General features: G+C 63.8%; 1 protein-coding gene across 1 annotated transcript in view; it reads left to right on the top strand.

Annotated features, from left to right (window-relative positions):
* The window catches only part of EFNA2 (ephrin A2), a 50,395-nt gene extending 34,427 nt beyond the window's left edge, over positions 1–15,968 (top strand). Inside the window, exons 2-4 of the mRNA XM_026064821.1 lie at positions 10,505–10,797; positions 13,857–13,922; positions 15,315–15,968. Of these exons, the coding sequence (XP_025920606.1) occupies positions 10,505–10,797; positions 13,857–13,922; positions 15,315–15,436 (481 nt within the window). The 3' untranslated portion in view covers positions 15,437–15,968. The remainder of the gene's footprint in view (positions 1–10,504; positions 10,798–13,856; positions 13,923–15,314) is intronic.
* The last annotated feature ends 6,697 nt before the right edge of the window (positions 15,969–22,665 follow it).

The raw sequence follows: 22,665 nt of genomic DNA, 5'->3' as shown, positions 1-22,665 counted from the left end.
GCCGCCCTCCCCCCCTCCCCCCCCTTGCGCCCGCTCGCCCTAACCTCCTCGTGTTGGCGCGGGGCAGCCGACGGCGTTTGCATCCCCAACACAAAAATGGGGGGGGAAAAATTATTATTATTTTTTTTTTTTTAAAAAAAGTGGATTTTGGGTTCGCAGCAGAGCCGGCCGGGCCCTGCGGGAAGCTGCCCAGCTCGGCACCGCGCGGAGCCTGCCCGAGCGCCGGCCTCGGCGCGGCAGACCAGCCCCGCGGCGCATCTCGGCCYGGAGCTGCCAGGGTGTTTAAGGATGAAAAGAATAATGCGAAAATCGGGTCCCGGCCCTCCTTGTCCTCGAGGCCGCAGGGAAGCTCCTGGCCGCCTCCGCCRCCTCTCCGGCCCCTCTCGGGGCGACGGCCGCGGGTCGTGCCGCCGGAGCCGCGGGATGCAGCAGGGCCGTCAAGCAGCGTTAAGCCCAAACCAACCTCCCGTCTATCGGAGCCGTCACCATCGTCCCGGATGACTGTAATCGAGCTGCCGAATATGCAGCTGGGGTCGGAGTTTCGTAGTTGGGATGAATACGGGTATTCAAGCCGTCAGGGCTGGCGAAGCAGCGCTCGACGCGGGCTCTGCCAGCCTCCCCTCGCCTGCCCCGGCTGCCCCGGGGCGTCTCTGCCCGGCTCCGGCCCCGGGAGCCTCCGCTTCCAGAAAGCAGAGGCGTTCCCGAGCGGGCGGTGGCGGCTCCGAGCTGGATGCACCCGGCAGGCACCGGCACCGGGGAGCAAACGCGGGGCAGTCGCGTGCTGGCGTTCGGAGAGCGATCCCGACGGCCGGGAAGGGGAGGGTTTTGCTGGCCGGCCGGGTTCGAAGCGGGCGTCTGGGCTCAGCGCTGGCAAGTGCCGCAGCAGCAGCGGTGCAGCTCCGCAGATGGGCGCGGGGCTTAAACATTTGGAAAATCAGAGGTAAATATAATCCCTCCTCCGTTATCCCTGTTTTACAGCTCGTTTCTCCCAAATATCACTTAACGCTGCCTTTCCCCCTCTCCTGGCGTTTGCTGTTCCTCGCTAGGCACGTTCGCTTCGCTGACTCGTTGGGGAAAAAAAGCTCTAAAAATGTAAATGCAAATTCCGCCGTCCCTTCAGAAGGGAAAGGCGAGAAACGCAGCGGCTTTTCCCGCCCGCCTTCCCCTCCCTGCCCCGGCGCTGGGCGCCCGGCCGCGGCTCTCCCGGGACCGGCGCCCGCCGGCTCCGCGCCCCCTTGCCCCGCGCCGGCACCCGCCCGGCCTCCCCTCTGCCTCCCTCCTGCTCGCTCTTTATTTTTTTAATTAGCTGATTCGCTATCTCGTGCCGAACCGCGTTTCCAACCACTACGCTCAGGAAACCTCATTAACACAGATCAAAAGGAGCTTTTAATGATTTATAAAGGTGCAGCAGTTTGGAGAAATTAAATAATTTACGTGGTGTGTGTACGGCGAGTCCCCCAAGGCCACATTACGGGCGCACGGCGAGAGGCAGCCCGAGACGCGCGGCCCCCCCGCCGGCGCGGGACCGGGCACTGCCGCGGCTCCGGCGGAGGTTTCGGGGGGCTCGTGCGGGGCCGCCCCGGAGGTGGCCGTGTCCTTCCCCGCGGGGACGGCGCCCGCCGCCCTGCCGCTCCGCRCGGGGCTGCCGGAGGAGGCGTGGGAACGTCGGTGGCACCGCGCCGCTGCGGAGCAGCGTTTCGGCAGGGGACTCGAAGGCGCTTACGGGAGCTGCGGTGAAGTTAGAGAAAGCGTCGCAGGTAGGAGGAACGATAGCATCTCTCCAGCCGCTCTGAGCACTTTGCCAGCGTGGCTAAAATACGCCTTGTGCCCCGCTCCTGCTGGGCAGGCCGTTCCCGGCTCCGGGGCCCAGGCGTCTGGGCGCAGCGGCTCCTGCTCCGGCACCTGTTGCCTCCTGCCCAGAAAGCAGCTTTTGAGGCTTCGTCCTGAGCACGAGCCCGGCCGCACCTCCCGCGTCGCGCAGAGCAGCACCAGCTATGGAGCGAGGAAAATTAATCTGCATCCAGGGTGTTTTAATAAACAGGCAGCTGCAATGACCCCCCCGACCCGGAGCCCTGGCGGGGCCCGTCTGGCTCCTGCTGCCGGTGCCGACGTGCTCGCGGGTGCCGCGTTAGCGTCGCGCAGGACAGCGCTGCGATCCGAGGTGTTTTAATRCAGGCTGTCCAAGGAGAAAAAGAAACAGATGGGAAAACTAGCTTAAACGTTCCCGGCGTGAAGTCCGCTGCTAGCTACGGACATGCCAGGAACCAACAGMGCAGCAGGATTAATGGAGAAAAGAGCTGTGACATTGCTGAAAGAAATCAACCCGCTCGCGCCTCCTCCCGCGGGAGTAATTCCCCACGCGGCCCTGGCGGAAAGGCAGCGCGGGATCGTGCAGCGGGGGAGCGGCCGGGGCACAGGGCTGCCGTCGCCGTTCCGCATCTGAATTTGCATCAGGTTATGTTTTAAAAGACAGCCCGAGAGCCGTGGGTGAGGGTGGGGGTAGCTTTCGGGGGGGGAGGTCGCTCTGTTTTATTTTGCTCCGTAAGAGGCTTATTACTCCCGATCACGCTGTGACTATTTGAATGAAGGAGATTTCGAGAGATGAAAGTGTACGTGAGGTTTTTAAGTGTCTCGGAGATGGACCCCAGGAGCGCGGGACCTGGCCCCCCCCCCGAGCCACCGGACCCCCACGAGACCGGCCCCGCGGCGCGAGCGAAGCCCGYGCTGGTCTCCTGCCCCTCCGCCGCGCTGCCGTTCCAGACCCCTGCTCCTCTGATGGGTAGAAACCTCCTAATTTCCAGCCTCAATTTATTCATGGCCAGTTTATACCCATTTGTTTATGTGCCAACACTGTTCTTCAGCTTAAATAGCTCTTTTCCTTCCATAATATCTTCCCCCCCCATGTATTTTAGCGAGAGCAATCATATCTCTTTTCAAGCTGCTCAGAAAGGAAAAAATCTGAATCGTTTAACCCTTGGGACACTGGCTGGTCCTGCAGGGCGCAGCCGCAYGAGGAGGCAAATACGCTTTGTTCCCGCGCCGTGTGCCGACGTCCCCGCTCCGGAGAGGGGAAACCGAGGCACGGAGCGCGGCGGAGCCGGGCTGCGCCGGGCACCCGTGTGCCGCAGCCCCGTCCCCATGAGCAGAGCCCACCACGGCGGGACTGGCCTCCGCTTCCGTTTGGATTTATCCCTGTTGCAATTGGGATGAAGCTGGGTGTCGTGAGACCGGCTTCTCCCGCTGCCTGACCCCTTGCTCGTGCAGGCGCGCGGTCGAGGGCCGGGGCGGCCTGCTTGCGGCTCGTTTCGGGGATGGGGGGGGAGCGCCCCTCGCACCCAGGCGCCTCGTTGCAGCTCTCCTGGGTGCGTCGGTCGAGGGGGCACTTTTGCTCTCCTCGGAGGGTCACTTTGGGATCCAAATTTAGCTTAGAAAAGGAAAAAAATCAGCGAGGCAGGGAGAGCATGCCTTGCTTCAGCAAACAGGAGCCGGAATGATTAAACCTTTCTCTTGGYGGAAATCTCTCGCAGCCGGGGCGCCGAGAGCCTGGGAAGGATCAGGCTGGTCGTGCTAATAACCCTGCTCTCGTGGCGGGCTGCTTTTCATTCGGCGCGTTCACAAAAGTGGAGCAAATATCCTTCTCCGTGTCATTGTGTCGCGCGTTCGGGAAGCGTGAGCCAGGTGCTCCGCTAGTCAGGAGCCTATTGAAAAATCCTGGGATTCTGAGCAGCGCCGYGATGGCTGAGCAGCTCCTTTCATCTGCTCTGTGACTTTGAGCACTTCGAGGTCACGTTTGCAACCGTCTCTCTGCAGCCRCAAAGCCTAAAAACTCATTTTGCAATAAAATCCTCGCGGATTCCTGCGAGTGCGGATGGCTGAGCCCGGCAAAAGCCGCCACGTGCCCGGTGCCGCACGGGGGGAGGCTGCCCCGGTGCCGGTGCCGTGAGACACCCCGCCATGCGTGGAAACGGGAATTGTGATCTTTCCAGTTAGAGCTGTCGGGTGCGAAGCGCCCCGGGCTCCTGCCGGGCGTCCCCTCCGCCTGCGGCATCGGGCCGGGGCGCAGGCGCCCTGCCGGAGACACCGTCACAGCCATCACGTCGGAGCAAAGCTCCGTCATGACGGAGGAAAAGTCGGATGCTGTCAGGCGTCTGGCAGAATTAACGCGAGCCACCGCTGCGAACGGAGAGCTCTTCCACATGATATTTCAAACAGATTGGAAATAGATGGGATATTTATTTTCTTGGGGTATTAAAAAAAAGCTGGGGAGAAAAAAACRCGGAGAAAGGCTTTGCCTGAGCCGGGCGATGGGAATCTTGGAGGCCTCTTTTTGCCTTCTCCGCGGTGGACGCCGAGCGTCCCAAAGTCCATCCCRGCAGAGGTGGTGGCACGGGTCCGGCGCGCCGCGCGGGGCGCAGGGAGGAGGGCAGCGCCGCCGAAGCCGCTTCATTAGCTCTAATGTTTTATTCCAGGCAATTTCACTCCAATAGGTTCCCGCTCTTGTCATGCAAAAGTGGGGCCGGCGCGTGACGGCGCAGGGAAAGTTATCAATTAAGGGCCGAGCAAAATGGTGGCGGGAGCGAGGGCAGAGCTGGACGGTGCAAGCGGAGCCCCGGAGGCTGGACGTGCTCCGCGGCGCTCCGGCGATGCACACGGAGCCGTCACGAGGGCCGGGGCGCTGGAGCGTGCACGTGGTCCGGGGTATCTCTGCGCCCGTGCCGGCTGCCGGCAGAGCGGCTCCAGCCGGCCAGCACCAAAAATAAGCTGGAAAACCCCTGCGACGGGAGCCCCGGCCTGGCACTGTCGGTCCTGGCACCGGGGAGGACGGCGGTGCCGGCCGGGACGCGGTGGAGGCAGCTTCCTGCTTCCCTCCCATCCCGTCCCCAGCGTCCCTGGGCTCATCGAGCCGGAGGCGGCGTCCGCGCCCGGCGCTGGCACCTTGCTGCTCCCTGCCCCGGGCTCCCCCAGCGTTCGCGTTTATTTTGAGCGTTGCAAGAGGACTTTCTCCCCCCTGCAAGTCTTTATCCGCTCTAAACTCCCTGTTTCTTGGGGGTCGCCCTGCGCCTTGCCGTGCTGGCGGATTCGCGTGCCGGGCGCCCGTCCCGCTGCTGTCAGCCAGCGCTAACGGTAACGAATGCCCCTAATGAAGCACCCAATTAGCCCGGCTCCCAGCCCTAATGGTAGCTGACAGAGCTGAAAGCTGCGAGTAGTCAGTTGTCAAGCGCCGCATCCCATCGGAGGGGCCGCGCCATCCGTCTCTGTCAGGCGGAGACGCAGCCGTCCCGTTAACCCCTTGGGCGGCCGCGGCGGAGACGGGACCGCGGGAGCCTCCCGGCGCTTCCCGCGGGCGGCGGCGGCTCCGGATCTGCCCGAGACGGCTGCAAGAGCGGCAGCCTGCCCTGCCCTGCCCTGCCCCGAGGAGGAGGCGTTCGCGCGCCTCGGAGCAGCTGCCCGTCTGCCCGCGCGGGGGTTTGCCGCGGATTCGCTCCCGGCCTCCCTCCGGGCGATCCGCGGAGCGCTGAGCAGCCCCGCGCCTGCCCCGTCCTCGCTCCCGGCGCAGGGTCCGGGGGCCGAGAMGCGCGTGCGCAGCGTCCGTGGGCGCGCGGGGGCCGCACGAGCGGCGATGCCCTAACCGCGTCGTGCCGGCGCTGCACAAAATTATGCAGCAGTAATTAAACAGCAGCCGGTTCGGGGCCGGCCGGGCGCCGGCACGAGCATCTCCCAGCCGAGGAGCCCGGAGCATCCCGGAGCAGGGCCGCCTGGGCGGGAGCAGACGCTTCCCGCCCCCGGAGCGAGCGGAGCCACGCACCTGCGGGAATCAGCGGAGGGAAACAAATGAAGAATGAAGGAGAAATTGGGAGGCGGAGAAGGAGGGAGGAAAAGTTTGGAGCCGTCGCGTCGGGGAAGCTCCCGCCCGGYGGCTCCTCTCCGCCTGCCCGCTGCGACGGCGGTAAACGGTGCGAGGTTTGGGAAGCCGGGATGGGGGCTCTCTGAGGGCAGGCGGTGGCCGTCACCACGCCCGGCACCGTGTCCTCAGCCGCTGCAATGCTGCCGCTCCTGCGAACGCGCCAGCAAGGCCTTTTTTTTAATTATTATTATTATTTTGAAACAGATGAATTAGCGATGTGCCTCATTTAGACAGTTCGAATCCCACTCATTTTAATTAGCGYGGCCTGGCAGCCCTGCTGCGGGTATTACACGGGGCGACAGCGCGCTTTCCAGGTGGCGGGTTTTTAAAATGCTGTTGACATTTTGCGAACTGAATGACTTAAACGATAACAAATTAACAGACGGCTCCGTGCGTGTGTGTGAATCAGCGTCTGTCTCGGCGTGCGAGCGGGGCTGTCTGCCGGCGCGTGCACCCTGCCTCGCGCCGCCCTGCCTGCCGCCTGCCGCCGCTGCTGCCTGCACGTGGGCGCAGGGGCTGCTGCGCCCGCCGCCGCGTCCCTCCCGCGCACCGATCCGCCCGTTCCCGCGCGCCCAGCCGCGTCCTGCCGGCGCCTCCGGCCGCGAGAGGCTTCGGTGGCGCTGGATCCCTCCCTGCCGCTCCGGCGCTCGGGTCCCTGTGTCACCGCGGAGCTCGGTCCTCTAACGAGCCCTGACAGCTCCTGCCAAATTGCTGCCGTTTCAATCAAAAGTGCAGTGAGGTTATTTCATAGGCGCAGATAATCTGGGCCATAAACTGGGAGGCTTCCAGGAGCGGAGAGGAATAACGGCGTGCTCCCATCCCGCAGGGTCCRAGAGCCACACGAGGCCCCATCCCCATCCCCATCCCCTGGAGCCGGCTGCAGGGAATCGGGGAGTCGGTGCCCTGCGTTCCCAGCTGCCTCGGGACTGTGTTCCCGTGCCCGGCGGGCAGCCGGAGGGCAAAGCAGCCCACCGTCCCCACATCCCCTCCCGCTGCTCCCGCCCGGCTCGGCTTGCCGGCGGCTCTCCGTCATGGGAGCCTCCCGACTTCTCCGTGCCTCCCCGCTCCGTGGGGGCGGCGGGGACATCTGTATTCCGCGGCACGCTTGGCCGCCTCGGCGCGACCCCGCCGGCGCGCGGGACGTTTGCTCCCGCCCCGGGCGCGGGGTGAGCAGCGGTGCCGGGGGCCGAGGCGCCGCCGCGGGCGCTCGCGCCGGGAGAGGCCGCTTTAAAAACCAATTGGGCCTCGGCAATGTGCTTATTGCAGCGTTCAGCAAAGCCGTCGGGAGGGAATATTTGATCAGGCAGAAATGTAATATTTATAGGAGGGGGTGAATCAGCAGGGGGAAACAGAGACATAAATAAAGATTCGCCGGCAGAGAGCAGCCAGGACGGATCCGAGACATGTTGAGACAAAGTCACCCCCGAGCCGGGGGGACGCACGGAGCCCCGGGCACGCGGCCGGCCCCTGCCCGCTCCGGGGAGCCCGTCCTCGGCCCCTTCGGCTCCTCCGCTGGCAAAACGCCTCCGGTCGGAGGCTGGGGCCGGACCCRCGCCGGTCACCTGCGGAGGCGGCAGCCGTCCCGCACCAGGAGCGTTGCGGGGGGCCGGAGCCGGGATCGCAGAGGGGCGCTTGGCCGGGAGGCTCGGTCACGTCCTCCCCGCCGCGCTTCATCGCAGCGTCCCGCGGGGCCAATTAATGCCTCTCGCCRTCCCGAAACGATACCCGTCAGTTCAAAGCCACCTGGACGCCATCTGCCGCTCCGCGCGCGCCTCCCGGCAGGTCGGTGCCTCCTGCCGGGCCCTGGCACCGGGGGCTCCGGCCGGCGGATCGGCTCGGATCGGCAGCCTTCCCGGGACGCCCAGCCGCGGAGAGCCCTGCAAACGCCCTGCTCAGCCCGGCCCGCCGCAGCACCGGGATGCGGCGCGGTGTCCCGTGGGCAGTCGCCCTCGCGGGAGCAAAGCTTTTTTTCTTGCATGCAAACAGCATTTCCAATATTCCAGGTTTCCTTGTCACCTCATGGCCTCGGATGCGCCAGGGACGGGGCYGGCGGAGGCGGCTGCTGCCCAGGGGCACCGGGATGCGCAGATGCAGCCGGGTCCCTGCAAGGCATAAACCAGCCCTTCCTCTTCCCCGAATCGAGCGGCGCGATGCTCGTCAGCGCCTGCCGGCGGGGACAGCACTGGGCAAAGGGCTGCTGCGGGACGGAGGAGCCCCCGAGGGGCTTTCGGGAGGGAGAACCGGGGCGGCGGGTGCAGCAGCCCCGCGGGGCACAGCCGGGCTGCGAAAAGGGGCTGCAAAAACGGGCTGCAAAAACAGGCCACTTCCTCGGCTCGGATGCAAATTCAGCCCTAAGCTTCGCGTGCCCAGAAGCAAAATTCAGCCCTGCTTTGCTGCCCTCTTATTTCCCAGCATATTCATCTTTTTCCGGGGGCCTCACCACGGTCTCGGGTATAAATCTTGCGCCAAATCCGGCGGCCTTGGCCAGGCTCCCCATGGTCCCGGCGCCGCTGCCGGCCCGGGGGCTCCGGCGCGGCGGTTTTCTCGCCTCTGCCCCGCCAGCGCCGGCTCAACCTTCCCCTCCCTCCCCGCGGCCCCTGCGAACGCGCTCCTCCGTCTGTGCCATTTATCACCGCTAATCAGCTTTAATTCAGCAATTTGTCAGTCCAGCAAAGGCCCTTGGAGTTAGTTGATTTTTTTTCAAAAAATATAATTATTATTATTATTCCCCTGATAAGCACAGGCCCTTTTGTTGCAATCGTCTTTGCTTGGGCTTTAATAACAATCATTAAAATAAATAATTTTTTCAAATAAAAGGCAGAGAGAGAGGAGGGGGCTTAAATTTTTTTTATTGTTTTGTATGCGTTTGAAAATTGTTTCCCAGTAAATCGCGGCCCTTTGTATTAATTTTACATTTTAAAATGTTACCTTGCCAGGGGCAGGGTTGGCACAAGTGACTCGGAGAAGGAGCGAGAAAGAGAGGGAGAGAAAAACCCTGCTCCTTAATTAGCGCCGTTCCCTGTGTGATCGGAGTGCTTATGAAGCACGTAATGAGCTGGATGGCGGCGTGGAGGCTCCGCTTGGGCTGCTCCGGCACGGCGGCGCCTCCCCCTCGCCCCCGCCGCTTCCCAGGCCTCCTTCCCGCTGGGGAGCCTCCACGGATTTCGGACCCGCGCCCGGCCGTCGTGGGGTCCGGGGCCGTTTCGGCAGCCCGGTTTGGGGGTGTTTTGGCAGCAGGCGAGCGGCCCTGCACACGGGGCGGGCGAGAGGACCGTGCTCTGGTTTTCCTGTGTGATGAGTTTGGCGCTGTTCTCAGCCCCGTTCTCAGCTGCTGGGGTGTCCGGGGGCTCGTGTCCCGTCCTCTCCGTGCTGTGCACCCYGGCCCCGGTTAACCACGTGCCTGAGCACGGACTGGCCGGTGGTTCGCAAAGAACCAGCTCCCGCGGGCGCCGGAGCCCTGACTTCGCCGTGGGGCTTCATCCGTTCCGCGCTGGCGGGCCGGGGGGTCCCTCCAGCAAACTCGGGGCTCGGGGCCTGAAATCACCTTTTTTCAGGGYGCTGCAGAGAATCTCCCTAAAATGGGAACGGTGGGAGAAGCACAGGGCTCCCCCCCGCGCTGTTTCCTGCGGCCCCCCCGGCCGCTTCCCGCGCTCCCGGCATCCCGCACCGCTGCGGACACGGACCTTCTGTTTGAGGGAGAGCAGCGCAGCGGGAACCTCAAATTAATTAGCAAAGAAAACTCAACTCAACCTGGGGGAGGGAGAAAAAAAAAAAAGGCAGGTTCGCTCCTGGGGGAGCTTGAGGATTTGACTGGTTTTGTGAGCTGCAGCAGCCAATAATATCTGCAGCGCAGGGTGTCCAAAACTTCCCCCTCGCCTGGCTGCGGCCTGGGAGAGGCACGGAGGGAGCGGGAAGCGGAGCCCACGGCTCCGAGGAGCGCGTGGAATATTGCTGCCGAGGAYGGGAATTGCCTCCGTACTGCGGAGTCCTTTTCCAGCTCTGCTAATCCCTTAATCTCCCAGATAATCAGTACCAAAAATGTAAATTACAATAGGATTGCAGCGCCCATCTGCACTAATACCAAAAGGGTCGATGGTATCGCAAGGAATAATGATTTTTTCGCTACTTATCGCCAACTATTGCCAGTTTATTCATCTTAAAGCAATGAGGGACTGAGTGTGATCCCGTAAGGTTAATGGGGGGGGCCGGGCGCTGCACGCCGGGATGCCGGGATTTGCTCCCTGCCCGGGCAGGGGAGCCCAGCTGTGGCCCCGGGGTGGGATTTGGGGAAGGGAGCCGGGAGCTGGGGCTCGGCCCGGAGCACAGGGCTGCAAACCCTGTTGTGTGCCAGTGCCGGCGCTGCCGAATCCGCACGGTGCCTCAGTTTCCCCAGCCGAGGCGGCTGCTGGCAGCAGCATCGCACCGGTCTCGGGGCTCGTTTTAAAAGCAAGGCTCACGCTTAACGTGCCCGACGCCTCCCGCCGTCCATTCCCAGCCTGGCAGCCGGATGCCGGCTCCTCGGCCGGGCGGCGGAGCGGGCATCCGGCGCCGTCCCCGCTCCGGGCGCGCGGCCGGCTCACGCTGCGCTCCACTCCGCAGGTTCCACCGCGGGGACTACACGGTGGAGGTGAGCATCAACGACTACCTGGACATCTACTGCCCGCACTACGAGGRGCCGGTGCCCGCCGAGCGCATGGAGCGCTACGTCCTCTACATGGTCAACTACGAGGGGCACGCGTCCTGCGACCACCGCCAGAAGGGCTTCAAGCGCTGGGAGTGCAACCGGCCCGACGCCCCCAGCGGCCCCCTGAAGTTCTCGGAGAAGTTCCAGCTCTTCACCCCCTTCTCGCTGGGCTTCGAGTTCAGGCCGGGCCACGAGTACTACTACATCTGTGAGTGGGGCCGGGCGCGGGGCGGCGCGGGAGCAGGGCCCCCCGGGGACCAGCGCCTCGGGCTCCTCCTTGATTTCCTCCGGAGCGGCTGGATGCGGAGGTCAGGAGCGAAACGGAGGAGAAAAGCTCTGTTGACTCCATCCAAAGCCTGTTGGAGCCGTGAAAAAAAAAAAACCCACCAAGCTCATGGGGCTGGGGTCAGGCGCTGGGAGTTTTGCAATCAGTATAGGGCAAAAAAATGAAAATGAGTTAGAAAGCGTGACCCCCGAGCACTCGGCGGTGTCGCACGGAGGCAGGGACGCCTCTCTTCCGGCTCAGGAGCAAACCGGCACGGTTATCTTTCTTATTATTTCTCCCCCTTTTTCCTAAAGCATCTGTTTTCAGCCCACTTAATTTGTTCCTTTTATCTATATTAAATTACCATTTTTCCCCCCCCCCTCTCTCCCTGTAAAATGTCACTCGTGAAATAGCTGCATCTACAACTCTCTCTTATTCCCCCCCCCGTTTTATTTTATTTTTTTTATTTTTAATGTCGTTAGGGAGAGATTACACAGAAGTAAATGGTGAAGCTGATCATTGCTAAACCAGTTAGAATTCATGTCATGCGGAACATTAGAAATTATGCCTCTTTGAGGAACCGTATTTAGCAGACATGAAAGAAAAGAAATTACCTCCTTCCAGAGCTCGCAAATTGGAATTCCATTAACCTCGCAGGCACCGAGACGGGGCTCGCGCTCCCGGCGCCGGGTCAAGGTTAAGAGCCAGCGCTGGGACGGGCGCGCGGCAGCACCCGCTCGCGGGTCCCCGGTGCGTCGCCCGCTCGCCGCCGGCGCCCGGACGCGGTCGCTTGACCTTCCCTGGATTTCGGCAGCCGCTTTTCCCAATTTGGGGTGTAAAACGAGGGAGGGAAAAAAAGGAAAGGAGGCATAAAAAAAAAAAAAAAAAGGGAGAGCGAGGCAATCTGCAGCTCCCGCCGCCTCTCCCCAAAATCATCACGCGGGGAAGGARGGCCGGAGCCAGGAGCGGGGCTCGGATGCGCCAGGACTGCCGCCCCCCCCCAGCTTCAATTTGGCATAACCGTTATTACGTTTAAAACAGAGATTCGCGGTTGAGGCGGCTGTCGGGAGGCTCGGTGCCGCCGGCGAGGGGCCCGGGCGCGCGTGGCGAGGGTCCCTGCCGCCAGCTCGTGTGCGCACGCTGCCCCAGTCCCTGCTCCTTCTGCCTTAAATTGGACTTTATTGCAAATAATACTCCCTCCCCGTCTGCAATTCCAAAAAAAGAGAAAAGAAAATGAAGTTCCTTTAAAATCATATATATAAATATTGCATTTTCTCCTATTGAGAGGGGACTTTCACCAAGATAATTATTGCAATTACTCCCTTTATCTCTCCCAACGAGCATGGTTTTTATTCTGCGCTTTCATCTCCCTTTTGCCTGCTACGGGAGAGGCGCAGAGGCGCGCGGTCGCTCGCGCGGTCCGGAGCAGCGCAGGCACCAGGGCAAAGCTGCCAGGACCCAGCGTTTCGGCGGCGTGTGCGGCACGTGCGGTATGCACCGTGTGCCTGGTGTGCACCGTGTGCGCGGTGTGCACCGTGTGCCCAGCGTGCACGGTGTGCAGGTYGTGCAAACCCCTCCCCAGCCGGTCCGCCCTCGCGGGCTGCAAAGGGATTTTTCGAAGTCAGGTCAAACTTCCAGCCGGAGCCTCGCCTGGGCCCCCTCACACCTTCCCTGTCGGACCACAGAACCGCTTTCCCCCAGGATTTAAGCTCGTGCGTTAGCTGCGGGGCCCCGGGAAGCTGCGTGGGAGCAGCCTGACTCCCGTGCCGCGGGAGAGGCCGAGCCCGGCGCCCCACACCGCTGGGACCCTCGGGGGGCCGGGACCCCCCTTTTGTGGGGCGCGGGGCTCGCAGGGGCACCGGGGCTCCCGGCTGCGGGATCGCTCCCTCCCTGGGACATCGGCTTCCCCGGGCTGGTCCCCGTGGCCTCCCTCCTGCTCTTCCTCCCTATCTTCCTCCTCCTCCTCCCCGCCGTCTGCGGGATGCTCCCCCTGCCCGGCTCTCTTCCTGGGGGCCCAGGCTGCCCCGCTCCGGGGTTTTCCCCCGGCAGCGAGCGGAGCGGAGGGTCCCCACGGCCGCGGGAAGCCCCCGGGAGCAGGGAGGGAGCCTCCTCCCCGGCCCCACCGCGGCGGCGGCAGCGGCGGCGGAGCAGACCGGCAAGGGATGTTTCCTGCTGCTTTAACATTTATTTGCGGTGACCCCGGAAAGGGGGAAAGCGCCGGGCTTTTCTCGTGGTGGGATGTTCCCTGCGCGGCGCGAGCTCGGGGCTGTCAGGCCTCCGTCGGCCGCCCGTCGCCCCCCTCGCCCCGGCTGTTGCGTCGCCTCCCGTCGCCTCCTCGCTTCGCGCTATTTTAATTGCAACGCGTTCCCCTTCGGTGGCCGCCCGAACAAACCCCCGCGACCCTCCGAGGTGCCCCCGGTATTCAGCGCCGCTGTAATGCTCTCGCAGCAGAAGTTTCGCACACAAACAACGTCCCATTTTCCCCCCCCTCCGGCCGGCGGGAGCCTTTAACAAGCGTGAAATCTGCCTGGGACGGCATTTTTTTGCAGCCGGAACATGTATCCAGGGACGATTCGGCAGAAACGCGCGGCCCGGGGTCGGGCAACTCCTGACACCGGTTAAGCGTGGATCAAAGACGCGGTTTTAGCGGCAGGAGCCGCTGCAATCCGGCAGTCGATGCCTTCGAGCGTTTCGGCTCCTGCAAGGGGGCGGCGGCGGGGTCCCGACCCCCCTCGCAAGGCGCCGATAGCGAGCGGAGGGGCAGAGCGGGCGCAGGGCTCCCGGCGAGCACGCGGAGCCGAGGGGCGAGAAGCCGCCGGGGCAGCGCCGGCTCGGGCTGCTGGGGCAGCTCAGCCCCTCGTCGCGGGGTGAAAACGCGGCTTTTCGGTTGCCGCGGCCTCGCTGGCCGCGTCCCCCCGCCGGGCGCCCGCGGTCTCCGGCGGYGGCGGCGATGCTCCCAGGCTAACGTCGCTGTTTTCCTCCCTCTCTCTGTTCCTCTGCAGCCGCTTCTCCCCCTAACATGGTTGACAGGCCCTGCCTGAAGCTGAAGGTTTATGTTCGGCCAACGAGTAAGTGGGGGCGCGCGCGGGAGCCTGGGGGGCACGTCGGGACCCCGGCGCGGCGGCTGCGCCCCGTCCGGCGCCGGGCGTGATGGGGACGCGGGGCGCCGGCTGCCGAATCGCCGTGGGCAGCRGCGGCTTCGCCGGAGCTGCGCCCGCCCGCGGCCTTCGCTCGCCGCTTCCCCCCTGAGGTGCACCGACGGCGCCAGGCCTCTGCTCGCCCTCGGCGGCCGCGGGAGAACATCCCGGCAGGAGAAGGGGAGGGCGGCAGGGAGTGCGGAGGAGCCCGCGGGTGCTTCCGCTGCACCGAGGGGCAGGAGCCCCGAAGCCCTTTTGGGTCCCTTTCCGTGGGCTTYGGGGCCGGTCTCCTCTGCCGGGGTTTTTGGGAAGGCGGCTGCCCCCCGTCCTGGCTGAGCAGTGCCTCCGCAGGGGACGTTCCCATTCCCCATTCCCAGGSACCGGCGCTCTCCGGAGTCGGGGCAGGAACATCACCCGTGCAGTGGACGTTTGCCACTGAGTTCAGATAGGAAAAAAATATATATTAATCTCTGCGCAGTGGCTACTTTTCAGAACCAAATAACTCAGCCATTTAAAAAAAAACAAATTAATAATTTTCTTCTCCTGTTAACGTGTAATTAGCAAATGGCAGCGGCTCCCCCTGGGGAAGGGCTGAGTGCCTGTGAAATGTCACCATTTAAAAGGATGTCTTTCTTTTTTTTTTATTTGCAGGGCTTTAAAGTAAAACCCAATATGATGAAACCATCTGTAAAAAATCATTCTGCTTGGTTCAGGACTAGGACATAATGGGGGGGGAGGAAAAAAAATCTCCCCTGATATTATTTTTTTAGTATTTTCATAATATCAGGGTTTTATTGTGCCGGTGCCTAGCAGAGACRCCGTTAACACGGGAGACGGTGGCGATGCTGCTCGGGGAGGAAGGGTTCGTCCGGGGGCCCCGGCGTCCGGCAGGACCCCCAGGGCAGGGGCCGCCCCGCGGGGGGGCAGAGACGCCGGGCAGAGCCCCGGGTCCTGGCTGGGAAGGGAGCGATCTAATCCGCCTCTCCCGATGCCACCCGCGTTTGGCCTGGTCGGCTGCCCGGGAGAGGCTCAGGAGGGGCCGGGGACGGAAYGCTGCCCAATCCCGTTTGGAGGCAGCAACCTGCTCGCTCCCCTTCCCTGCAGCCGGGGCGCTCCGGAGCCTCTCCCGGCCCCCGGCTCGGACGCTGAGCGTTGCCGCTCTGGTCCCGGGGGTTTTACCCAGGTTTTTCCCGGGAAAGGCGGCCAGGACTGCGGGATGCGGCTTGCAAAAGCCGAGTGTGAACCGGAGCCCCGGGGGGGGGGGTGGGAAGGTATCCCGCCGGCGCCCGCTCACGCCGCCCTCTCGCCCTCCCTCTTCCGTAGACGACTCCCTCTACGAGTCCCCGGAGCCTATTTTCACCAGCAACAACTCGTGCTGCAGCCTCAGGGTCCCGCACGCCGTGCTCGCCGTGGTGCCCGTCTTCTGGACTCTGCTGGGCTCGTAGCCCCCAAGCCGAAGGAGCAGGGGAGCTGCTCGGAGCAGCCGCTTGGAGCAGCGGCCCGGCCCGCCGGAGACGCGGCCCTCGCCGCCGCGCGGAGCCGAACGTCACCGCCCGGCCTTTGCTTCGGTCCGTTTTTCCCCCCCGAGTTTCCCGAATAACCTTCGAACTGGCCCAGCGCAGCCTCCGGCTTCTCCGGCGTGGAGGGTTTGTGCCCGGAGGAACCCGGCCAGCTCCCGCGGCTGCACAAGCCACCGGCACCGGCACCGGCACCGGCACGGTGGTGCCGGGGAGAGCGATTGCAAGCCGATCACGGCGCCTGGGACGGATCCGGGCTGCGCGCGGCCGGAAAGCGCCTTCCTCGCTGCGGCGGCTCAGCTGGCACCCGCCCTCCCCGTAGGATGTTGCTTTTTACACTTCTAGACCAAATATAGAGTCCTTTTTAAAAGATTTTTTTATTTTTGTTTTATTTTTGTTGGTTTTGTTCCAGTCCGTGCTTTCCCGTGTTAGAGACTGAACCGCCGGGCGGGGGCCCCTCTCCGAGCCCCGGCGCCGGGGATGGCGGCGGTGCCGGGGGGCTGACGGCGGCGCGCGGCCCTCGCTGGCCCCCGGACGCGGCCGGAGCGAGAGCCGGGCCAGGAGCCGCTGACAGCGCCGGGACGCCGGAGCCGGCCGGACACAGACGCCAACGATGGTGCCGAGGGCTCTGCCACCGCTGGCCCGGATGCCGGCTCCCACGCTCCCGGCGGGACCGTGCCGTGGCGGCCCTGTGGCACGCGCGCCCCCAGCCCTGTGGAGACGGGGGGCCTGGACGGATGGATGGACGGACATGGGGCGGCCCGGATGGACAGACGGACATGGGGCGCTGTGCACGCCGCGGTCACCGCCTCCATTCCCGCCGGAGCCGCCACGGTGCTCGCCGGGGGCAGCGCCAGCCCCGCCGGCGGGGCGATGCTCCCCCGGAGCTTCCCGGAGCCGGCCGGGAGCAGGGACCTGGCTCGGGGCGCTCGGCCCCGGCTCGCGGCTCCCTCCTCTCCCGTCCCAGCCCAAACGCCCGTTTTTTTCCCCCAGGGGTTCGATTCCCTGCAGCTGTCGGAGGTGGCAGGTCGGTGCTGAGCCTCCGCCACGCGCCTCCTCCGGGGCCGGCGCGGGAGCTGCCAGGCTGCCGACGGGCTGCTTTTCCCTTTTCCTCCTTTGCATTAAAAAGAAAAAGAAAAATTCAAATTTGAGATTGGCCCAAAACCGCGGAGGGGGTGAACGACGAACCAGCGAGGGGTCCCGTGGGAGCGACCTCTCCTCGCCTTAAATCTCCGTGGGGCCGGCCGTGGCCGCGGCTCCCGCGGGCTCTCCGGCGGCGGGGCAGCCGGCCGTGGAAACCGCCCCGGGCGCGGGAGGACGTCGGGGACGAAGGAGGACAGTGCAAAAGCAAACGAAACCTTTCTACGGACGTCTTTTTCAAGCGCACACCAGCCCCTTCCCTTTCTATCTGGGAGCCCGCGACGGACTCGGGGTCGCTCCGTTCCTGTAAATACAGCCGGCAGGCGCTATACTGTGACCTTTTTTTTTATGTATTGTTGAGAATGAATTTTATGGAAGGGTTTATTTTATTTCTATTTTATTTTTATTTTTTAGACTAGGAAGCTGAAATCTCGCAATAAGTTCATCTCGACCATCCAAAAAATACAAAAACGGTAAAAAAATCGCATTCCCTGCCATCCCCCCCCGTCCTGTCCCGTCCCCCCGCCGTGTGTCTAGACCAGGTCGTGGTTCTTGAAGGCAAGCGAAAGCATCGTGTTTACCCTGCCCCGGACGGGTCCCTGCGCCCCGATCCGGCCCCGGCCGGGGCTCCCGCGGGAGCTGGCGGCACCCGGAGCATCCGCCGCCTTCGGCCGCCGCCGCCTCCCTCCGCAGCCCCGGCCCGCGGCTCCCCGCTGCCGGTGGCGACGGCAAAGCCTGGCCTTCGGTCTGTGTTTTATATATATATAGATTATATATATAAATATCTATATTGTGTACAGCGACTGTGAGAGAATTAGGAAAAAGCAAATGAGGAAGCAACGCTTAAGCGCCGCTCTGAGCAAGCGCCGAGGGTGCGGGTGGGGGGGTTGGGGCTGGTTTTGGGGCTGCTTTGGGCTGGTTCTGCGTTCGGGAGCAGCCCCCGCGGGGGAGCCGGCTTTGCTTGTTGGTCTCCGTTCAGCCTAGCTTCGTCCTTAGACACGCCGCTTTCGTTCTCGACGTCGTGCTGATGGTAACCGCGTCACCACCTGATTTGGATTCTGTATTTTTTTATAATAAAATAAAAATAAGTGTCACGTGAGTCCCTTGCTTTGGAGACCTGCCTGTTGGCTGCCGGCGTCCCGGGGGTCCCGCGCGCCCTTCCCTGCTCCCCGGCGCGGCCCTTCCCGCCGGCGCGGGGGCTGCGGAGCCAGGCCGCTCTGCTGGGCGGCGCGGTAATTATGGGAAGGAATTAATTACTGCGTTAATGAATAATAATGGATATTAAATTAATTAATATGCAATTGTTGATAGCACTTAATTATTGGCGGCAATGCGGCCTGGGCCTCGGGGCTCCGGCGTCCCGGCGCTGCCGCAGCCACCTGCGGGACCTCGGGCCCGGCCGCTGCCTCAGTTTCCCTCTGCGGCKCAAGGAAAGCAGGAAAACGCTTCTGTCGGTCCCTGCCGCAGCCTGGCCCGTGCCGGGAAACCCGGCCGAGTCCTCCGGGAGCCAGGGGAGCGGAAGAGCCCGGTGTCCCAGCGCCGGCCAGCGCCAGGACGCGAGTTCGGCTGCTTCCCCCAGAAAAACAAAACTTGTGCGCGAGGCGCCCGCCTGCTCTTTCTTTTAAGCACTAAATAATTTTTTTTTGCAGCCCCTGTTAATTTCCGGCGTTTAATGCATATTTCAGCATAATTAGCCGAATAGGAACAATCCGCTGTTAATTAATTCAGGCTCGTACAGCTGATCCGAGGATCTGAAGTTTGCCACAAGAGGGTGAAAGCCTAATTTTGCTTTTTAATAAGGGCCATCTGTGTGCCAGGAGCAGGGCGAAACAACAACCCTGACACGGGGAGAGACTTTGCGCGGCGGGAACGCGGAGCAGGGAGCCGGGCAGTGCTGGAGAAAGAGCCCGGCACGGACTTAAGGAAAAAAAAAAGACTTTCAGGCTAATTCTGTTGGTTTTTTGCAGCCTGACTCATGATTATTTCAACATTTGGGGTTGGAAATGCAGAGATAAAAATAGCAAGCTGGCAGGCGCAGGGCTGAGACAGATCTTCATTAGTAATTAATTAATAGAGTCAGGGATTTTTAAGGCCTGAAAGGGCTCGTTTGGCTCCTCCAGGCGACGGAGCCGTGTGATCGAAGGGCTCCGGGCGGTGCCGGGAAGCCCAGGGCCGCAGCTGCTGTCCCGGCGTCCGTGGTGCCCGCGGGGCTGGCGCTGACCCCACGGAGCCCCGGGGCCGGTCGCTTCCCGAGCGCCAGGTCCGGATCCCCCATGGCGGCGGTGGCGCGGGAAAAGCGCTGGCTGCGTCTCACCGGCTGCGCCGGCGCCAGGTGGGGACGAGCAGCCGGAGCAGATGGGCTCGCGCGCAGCAGCGCCTGCTTCCGTGTCTCTCTCCTGCCTCCTTCCAAGTGTCTGGCACTGTTGGAAAACAAGGAATTCCTCCACACGCTGACCCGCAGAAACGAAACACGTCTTAAACGTCTTCAAGGTGCCGGGGCGTGCGCGAAGGGACGGGGGTGAGAGCGGGGCCCCCAGCCGGCGCGGGAAGCACCCAGGGGGGTTTCCTGGAGCCCGGGAGCGAGCCAGTGCCGGGGGGGGTTCCCGACCCTCCGCGGCTCCCCCCGGCACCCACCGCTGAGCTCGAGCCACAGCCTCGTCCCGCAGGGAAAGGGGGAAATTACAGCTGTTTTAAAGGGGGGGAAAGAAATCCCTAACGTGCTTTAAGCAGAGCAGCCGGGCTGGGTTAGCAGGGCGCGAGCTGCCCCCGGCTGCCGGCAGCTTTGCTGCAGCCCCTGCGCGGGGTCAACCGCAGCCTGCAGCCGCCCGGCGCCTCCTGCCCCCAAAACCGTCCGCCCCGGGGGCAACCTGCGCTGCCCGGGGACGGCGGAGAGCTGGGAGAGGCCAGGAGGAGGCGCAGGGGGATGGGGATGGGATGGGGATGGGGATGGGGAGCAGCATCCCCTGCCCCGGTGTCGCACCGATGCGCCGCGCGCGGGAGCATCGCAGCGAGTGGGGAACGGCGCYGGCCGCACCGGAGCGGCTCGGCCCAGCGGGGCGCGAGATTGTCCGGCGGCCGCAGCGACCTGCTGCCCGCGAGGGCTCCGGAGCGCGTCACGAGTGGCTGCCGGTGTCTGAAATGGGTTTTTACGGGCCTGAGCCTCCTCCAGCACCGACTTTGTGTCGTTGCCGCTCGCGCGGTGCCGGGGGCAGCGGCTGCCGCGTGTCTCCACCGGCGCATGGCTCCTTGCTAAATTTCAGCATCTCAGCCTTGATATATATATACTTTTCTTTTAATCCCGTAAAGGCACTAAGCATGTCATGCGGCACATCCCGGTGGCGTATCCTGGCTGGCATGGAAGCGAGGCGCGATCCGAGTTACGGCTGCAGATGGCACTGGAGCTTGAGCTGTGGCTYGCTCCGGAGGGCAAGCGATCCCAATCCCAATCCTGGGCAGATCAGCTGGATTCACCCGGGGKGCTTAGGGTCCAGGCAGGCTCCCGGCCCCTTCTCCCTTGGCTCCGGCTCGCAGCGCCCCTGGCACCTGCCTCCTTGTTTTCCGTAACCCGCTTGCCACCTCTGCACTCCCGTCCCTGCCTTCCCCTCGCCGCTTCCCTCCCGGCCTCGTCTCCGGGCAGGTCTGAGCGGCGCCACCGCTGCATCCGTGTGACGAGCGGCTGCCTGCCGAGCGCCCGCCCGACGGCGAGGACGAAGCCGAGCCCGGGAAGGTGCCGGAGCGGAGCGCGGCACGCGGGTGCCGGCCCCGGCCCCTCCGCTCCCGGCGGCTCCGCGCGGCACATTGATTTCCATGAGCCGAGGCAGCCRGGTGTGCGATCGCGGGCGGCTCCCGCAGCCCCTCCGGCAGGGCCGCGCAGGCGCCACAGGAGACTTTCCAGGCCGCTAGACATCGCGGCTGCTGCTGGAGCTGTTAATTCCCCCCGCGCCACGGGGCGATGCCGGCGGGGAAGGGGCTGCGGCGATGCCCGGTGCTGCGCGTGGGACGGCTGGGTCGCAGCCCGCCGCCGGTGGCCTCTCCATCCCCATCCCCGGCGGCCGCGTTCCGGCCCRGAGAGCCGCGGGAGGGGAGCGAGCCCTACGGAGCAGCGTCCGCTCCCGCTCCGCAGGCGCCTCTCCCGCAGGTAACCGGCATTACGCGCGTCCCGGTGGCTCCAGCAGGAGCCTCGCGCGCGGCGTGTGCCCGGCGGCTCGTGTAAAATGCCTGCCCCAAGCAAGCCCCTTAATAGGAACGTCGCCGGGATGGGGGGAAGCTCTCCGGCGCCGCAGAGCCCAGAAATGATTGCAAAGTTGGGGCTCTCCGCAGGAAACTCCCTGCCGGGGGGAAGAATGTGTTTTCATTTCCCTGCCAGGTAACAGATGGAAAGAATTGCAATGAATGCTAATGGCCYGGGAAGCGCAGCGCTCCAGAGGCTGCGCCGGGGCCGGTGATGGGGCTGCATTCCCGGGACAGGGAGCCTCTGGGGGCAGCTGGGACCCCCCACTYGGGGTCTTTGCAGGGCCGAGGGCTGCTGGTGGCTGCCCCGGGGTGGGGGGACCCCCGGGACCCCCAGCCTGGGCCGAGCTCCCCGGGGCGCTGCCTTTTCCCCCCGGGATTTGGGGAGTCACCCGGCTCCTCGCGGGCAGCGGCGCAGGGCTGCGCCCGGCGGAGCTGTTTGTAAGCGCCGCCGGTCTGGTAAGCGGGAGGGTAAACACGGATGAATAGCCTTCATCCACCCCGGTAAATATTTTATATTGCACACCGAGAAAAGACACTCCTATTTAAATGATTTATAAAGGAAGATCATGTAGAGGTTCCTATAAAATATGTAGGGCTCCTAATCCCGACATCATCAAGCAAAGAGGGCTGAAATCATATATTACCTTTTCAACAGCCTTGCAGGCTGCGGGGATGCAGCTGACAAATAAAAGTGTGTTTACAGCTTTCAGGCTCCTCCAGGGAGAAGTAAATCAGAGCCGGGCTGGGGAAGGGCGAAGGAGGCCGGAAGGCGAGCGCGGGCGGGTGCGAATCCGCGCGGGGCTGGCGACGGGGCTCGGCGCCGCCGGGACGCGGCCCCGCGCTCTGCTCCGCGTTCCTGCACCTTGCGGCGTTGGTTTAGGGGGTTTTTTTTGCTGTTTTTTTTCTGGCTGATTTTATTTGTTCGCTCTTGCTGTTTCCTCGCGGCGGGGGCGGCGAGGCTCCCGGCGGCGGGGTGCGGCGGGGGCGCCGGCTCGGCACCGCGGCCGCGGTTCGGCAGCAGCCGCGGGAGCCCCGCGCCGCGGCGGTATTAAGGGATTAGCGAGTTGTCTTGGCTCGCAATTGCAGATAAGTGCTGCATTTTGTATTATCTTTTCACACTGCACCGCGAAGGATGACAAAGAGACAACATGGGTGTCATGGCCTTCAGCATATCATTAAGGGTAATTTGTCTTGCGGGGGGGGGAGGCGGAGAAGGGAGAGAAGGAAGAAGAGAGAGTGCGGAGGAGAGGAAAACCCAGCTGGGAGGAGAGAGGGGATTAAAGCCTAAGAAGAGGCGATTAGGAGCGAAACGGGAATGGTGAGCGGAGCCGGCGGGAAGGCAGCGGTGCAGGAGGCRGCTGTGGGGGCCCTGGCGTCCGAGGCCCCGTTCGTGGGGAAAAAAAACCCCAAAAGCGCCGGGGCAGGGAGAGAAATGAGGCGGTGGGTTGGGCCGGCAGCAGCGTTTGGACCCCTCCGGCCCCTTTTTCTCTTGCCCGAAAGAGCCCCGAATCCTCTGCAGCCTCGTCCGTGCGCGCTGGTCYGGGATAACAGGCGGCTGCTCAGCCCCGGGCGCAGGCGGCACTGCAGGGTCCCGGGGGGGGGGGAAAAAGGGTCCCGGGGGGCCCCAGCCCTGCCGCCGCCCCGCAAGAGGACAGGGAAGAAGGAAGAAGAATAGCAAAAACGAGCAGAACTACAGCAAAGTGCCCTGTCGCCGCTGCGAGGAGGCGCCGACCCCGATCTGGGGGCGGAAACCCTGTTTCGACCGTTTCGGCCTGCCCCCGCGG

The sequence above is a fragment of the Apteryx rowi genome, unplaced genomic scaffold (genome assembly GCF_003343035.1).
Source record: "Apteryx rowi isolate R43461 unplaced genomic scaffold, aptRow1 scaffold_220, whole genome shotgun sequence".
NCBI classification, from domain to species: domain Eukaryota; kingdom Metazoa; phylum Chordata; class Aves; order Apterygiformes; family Apterygidae; genus Apteryx; species Apteryx rowi.
The sequence above is the reverse complement of the archived record's forward strand: the minus strand, read 5'-3'. Positions and strand labels throughout refer to the sequence as shown.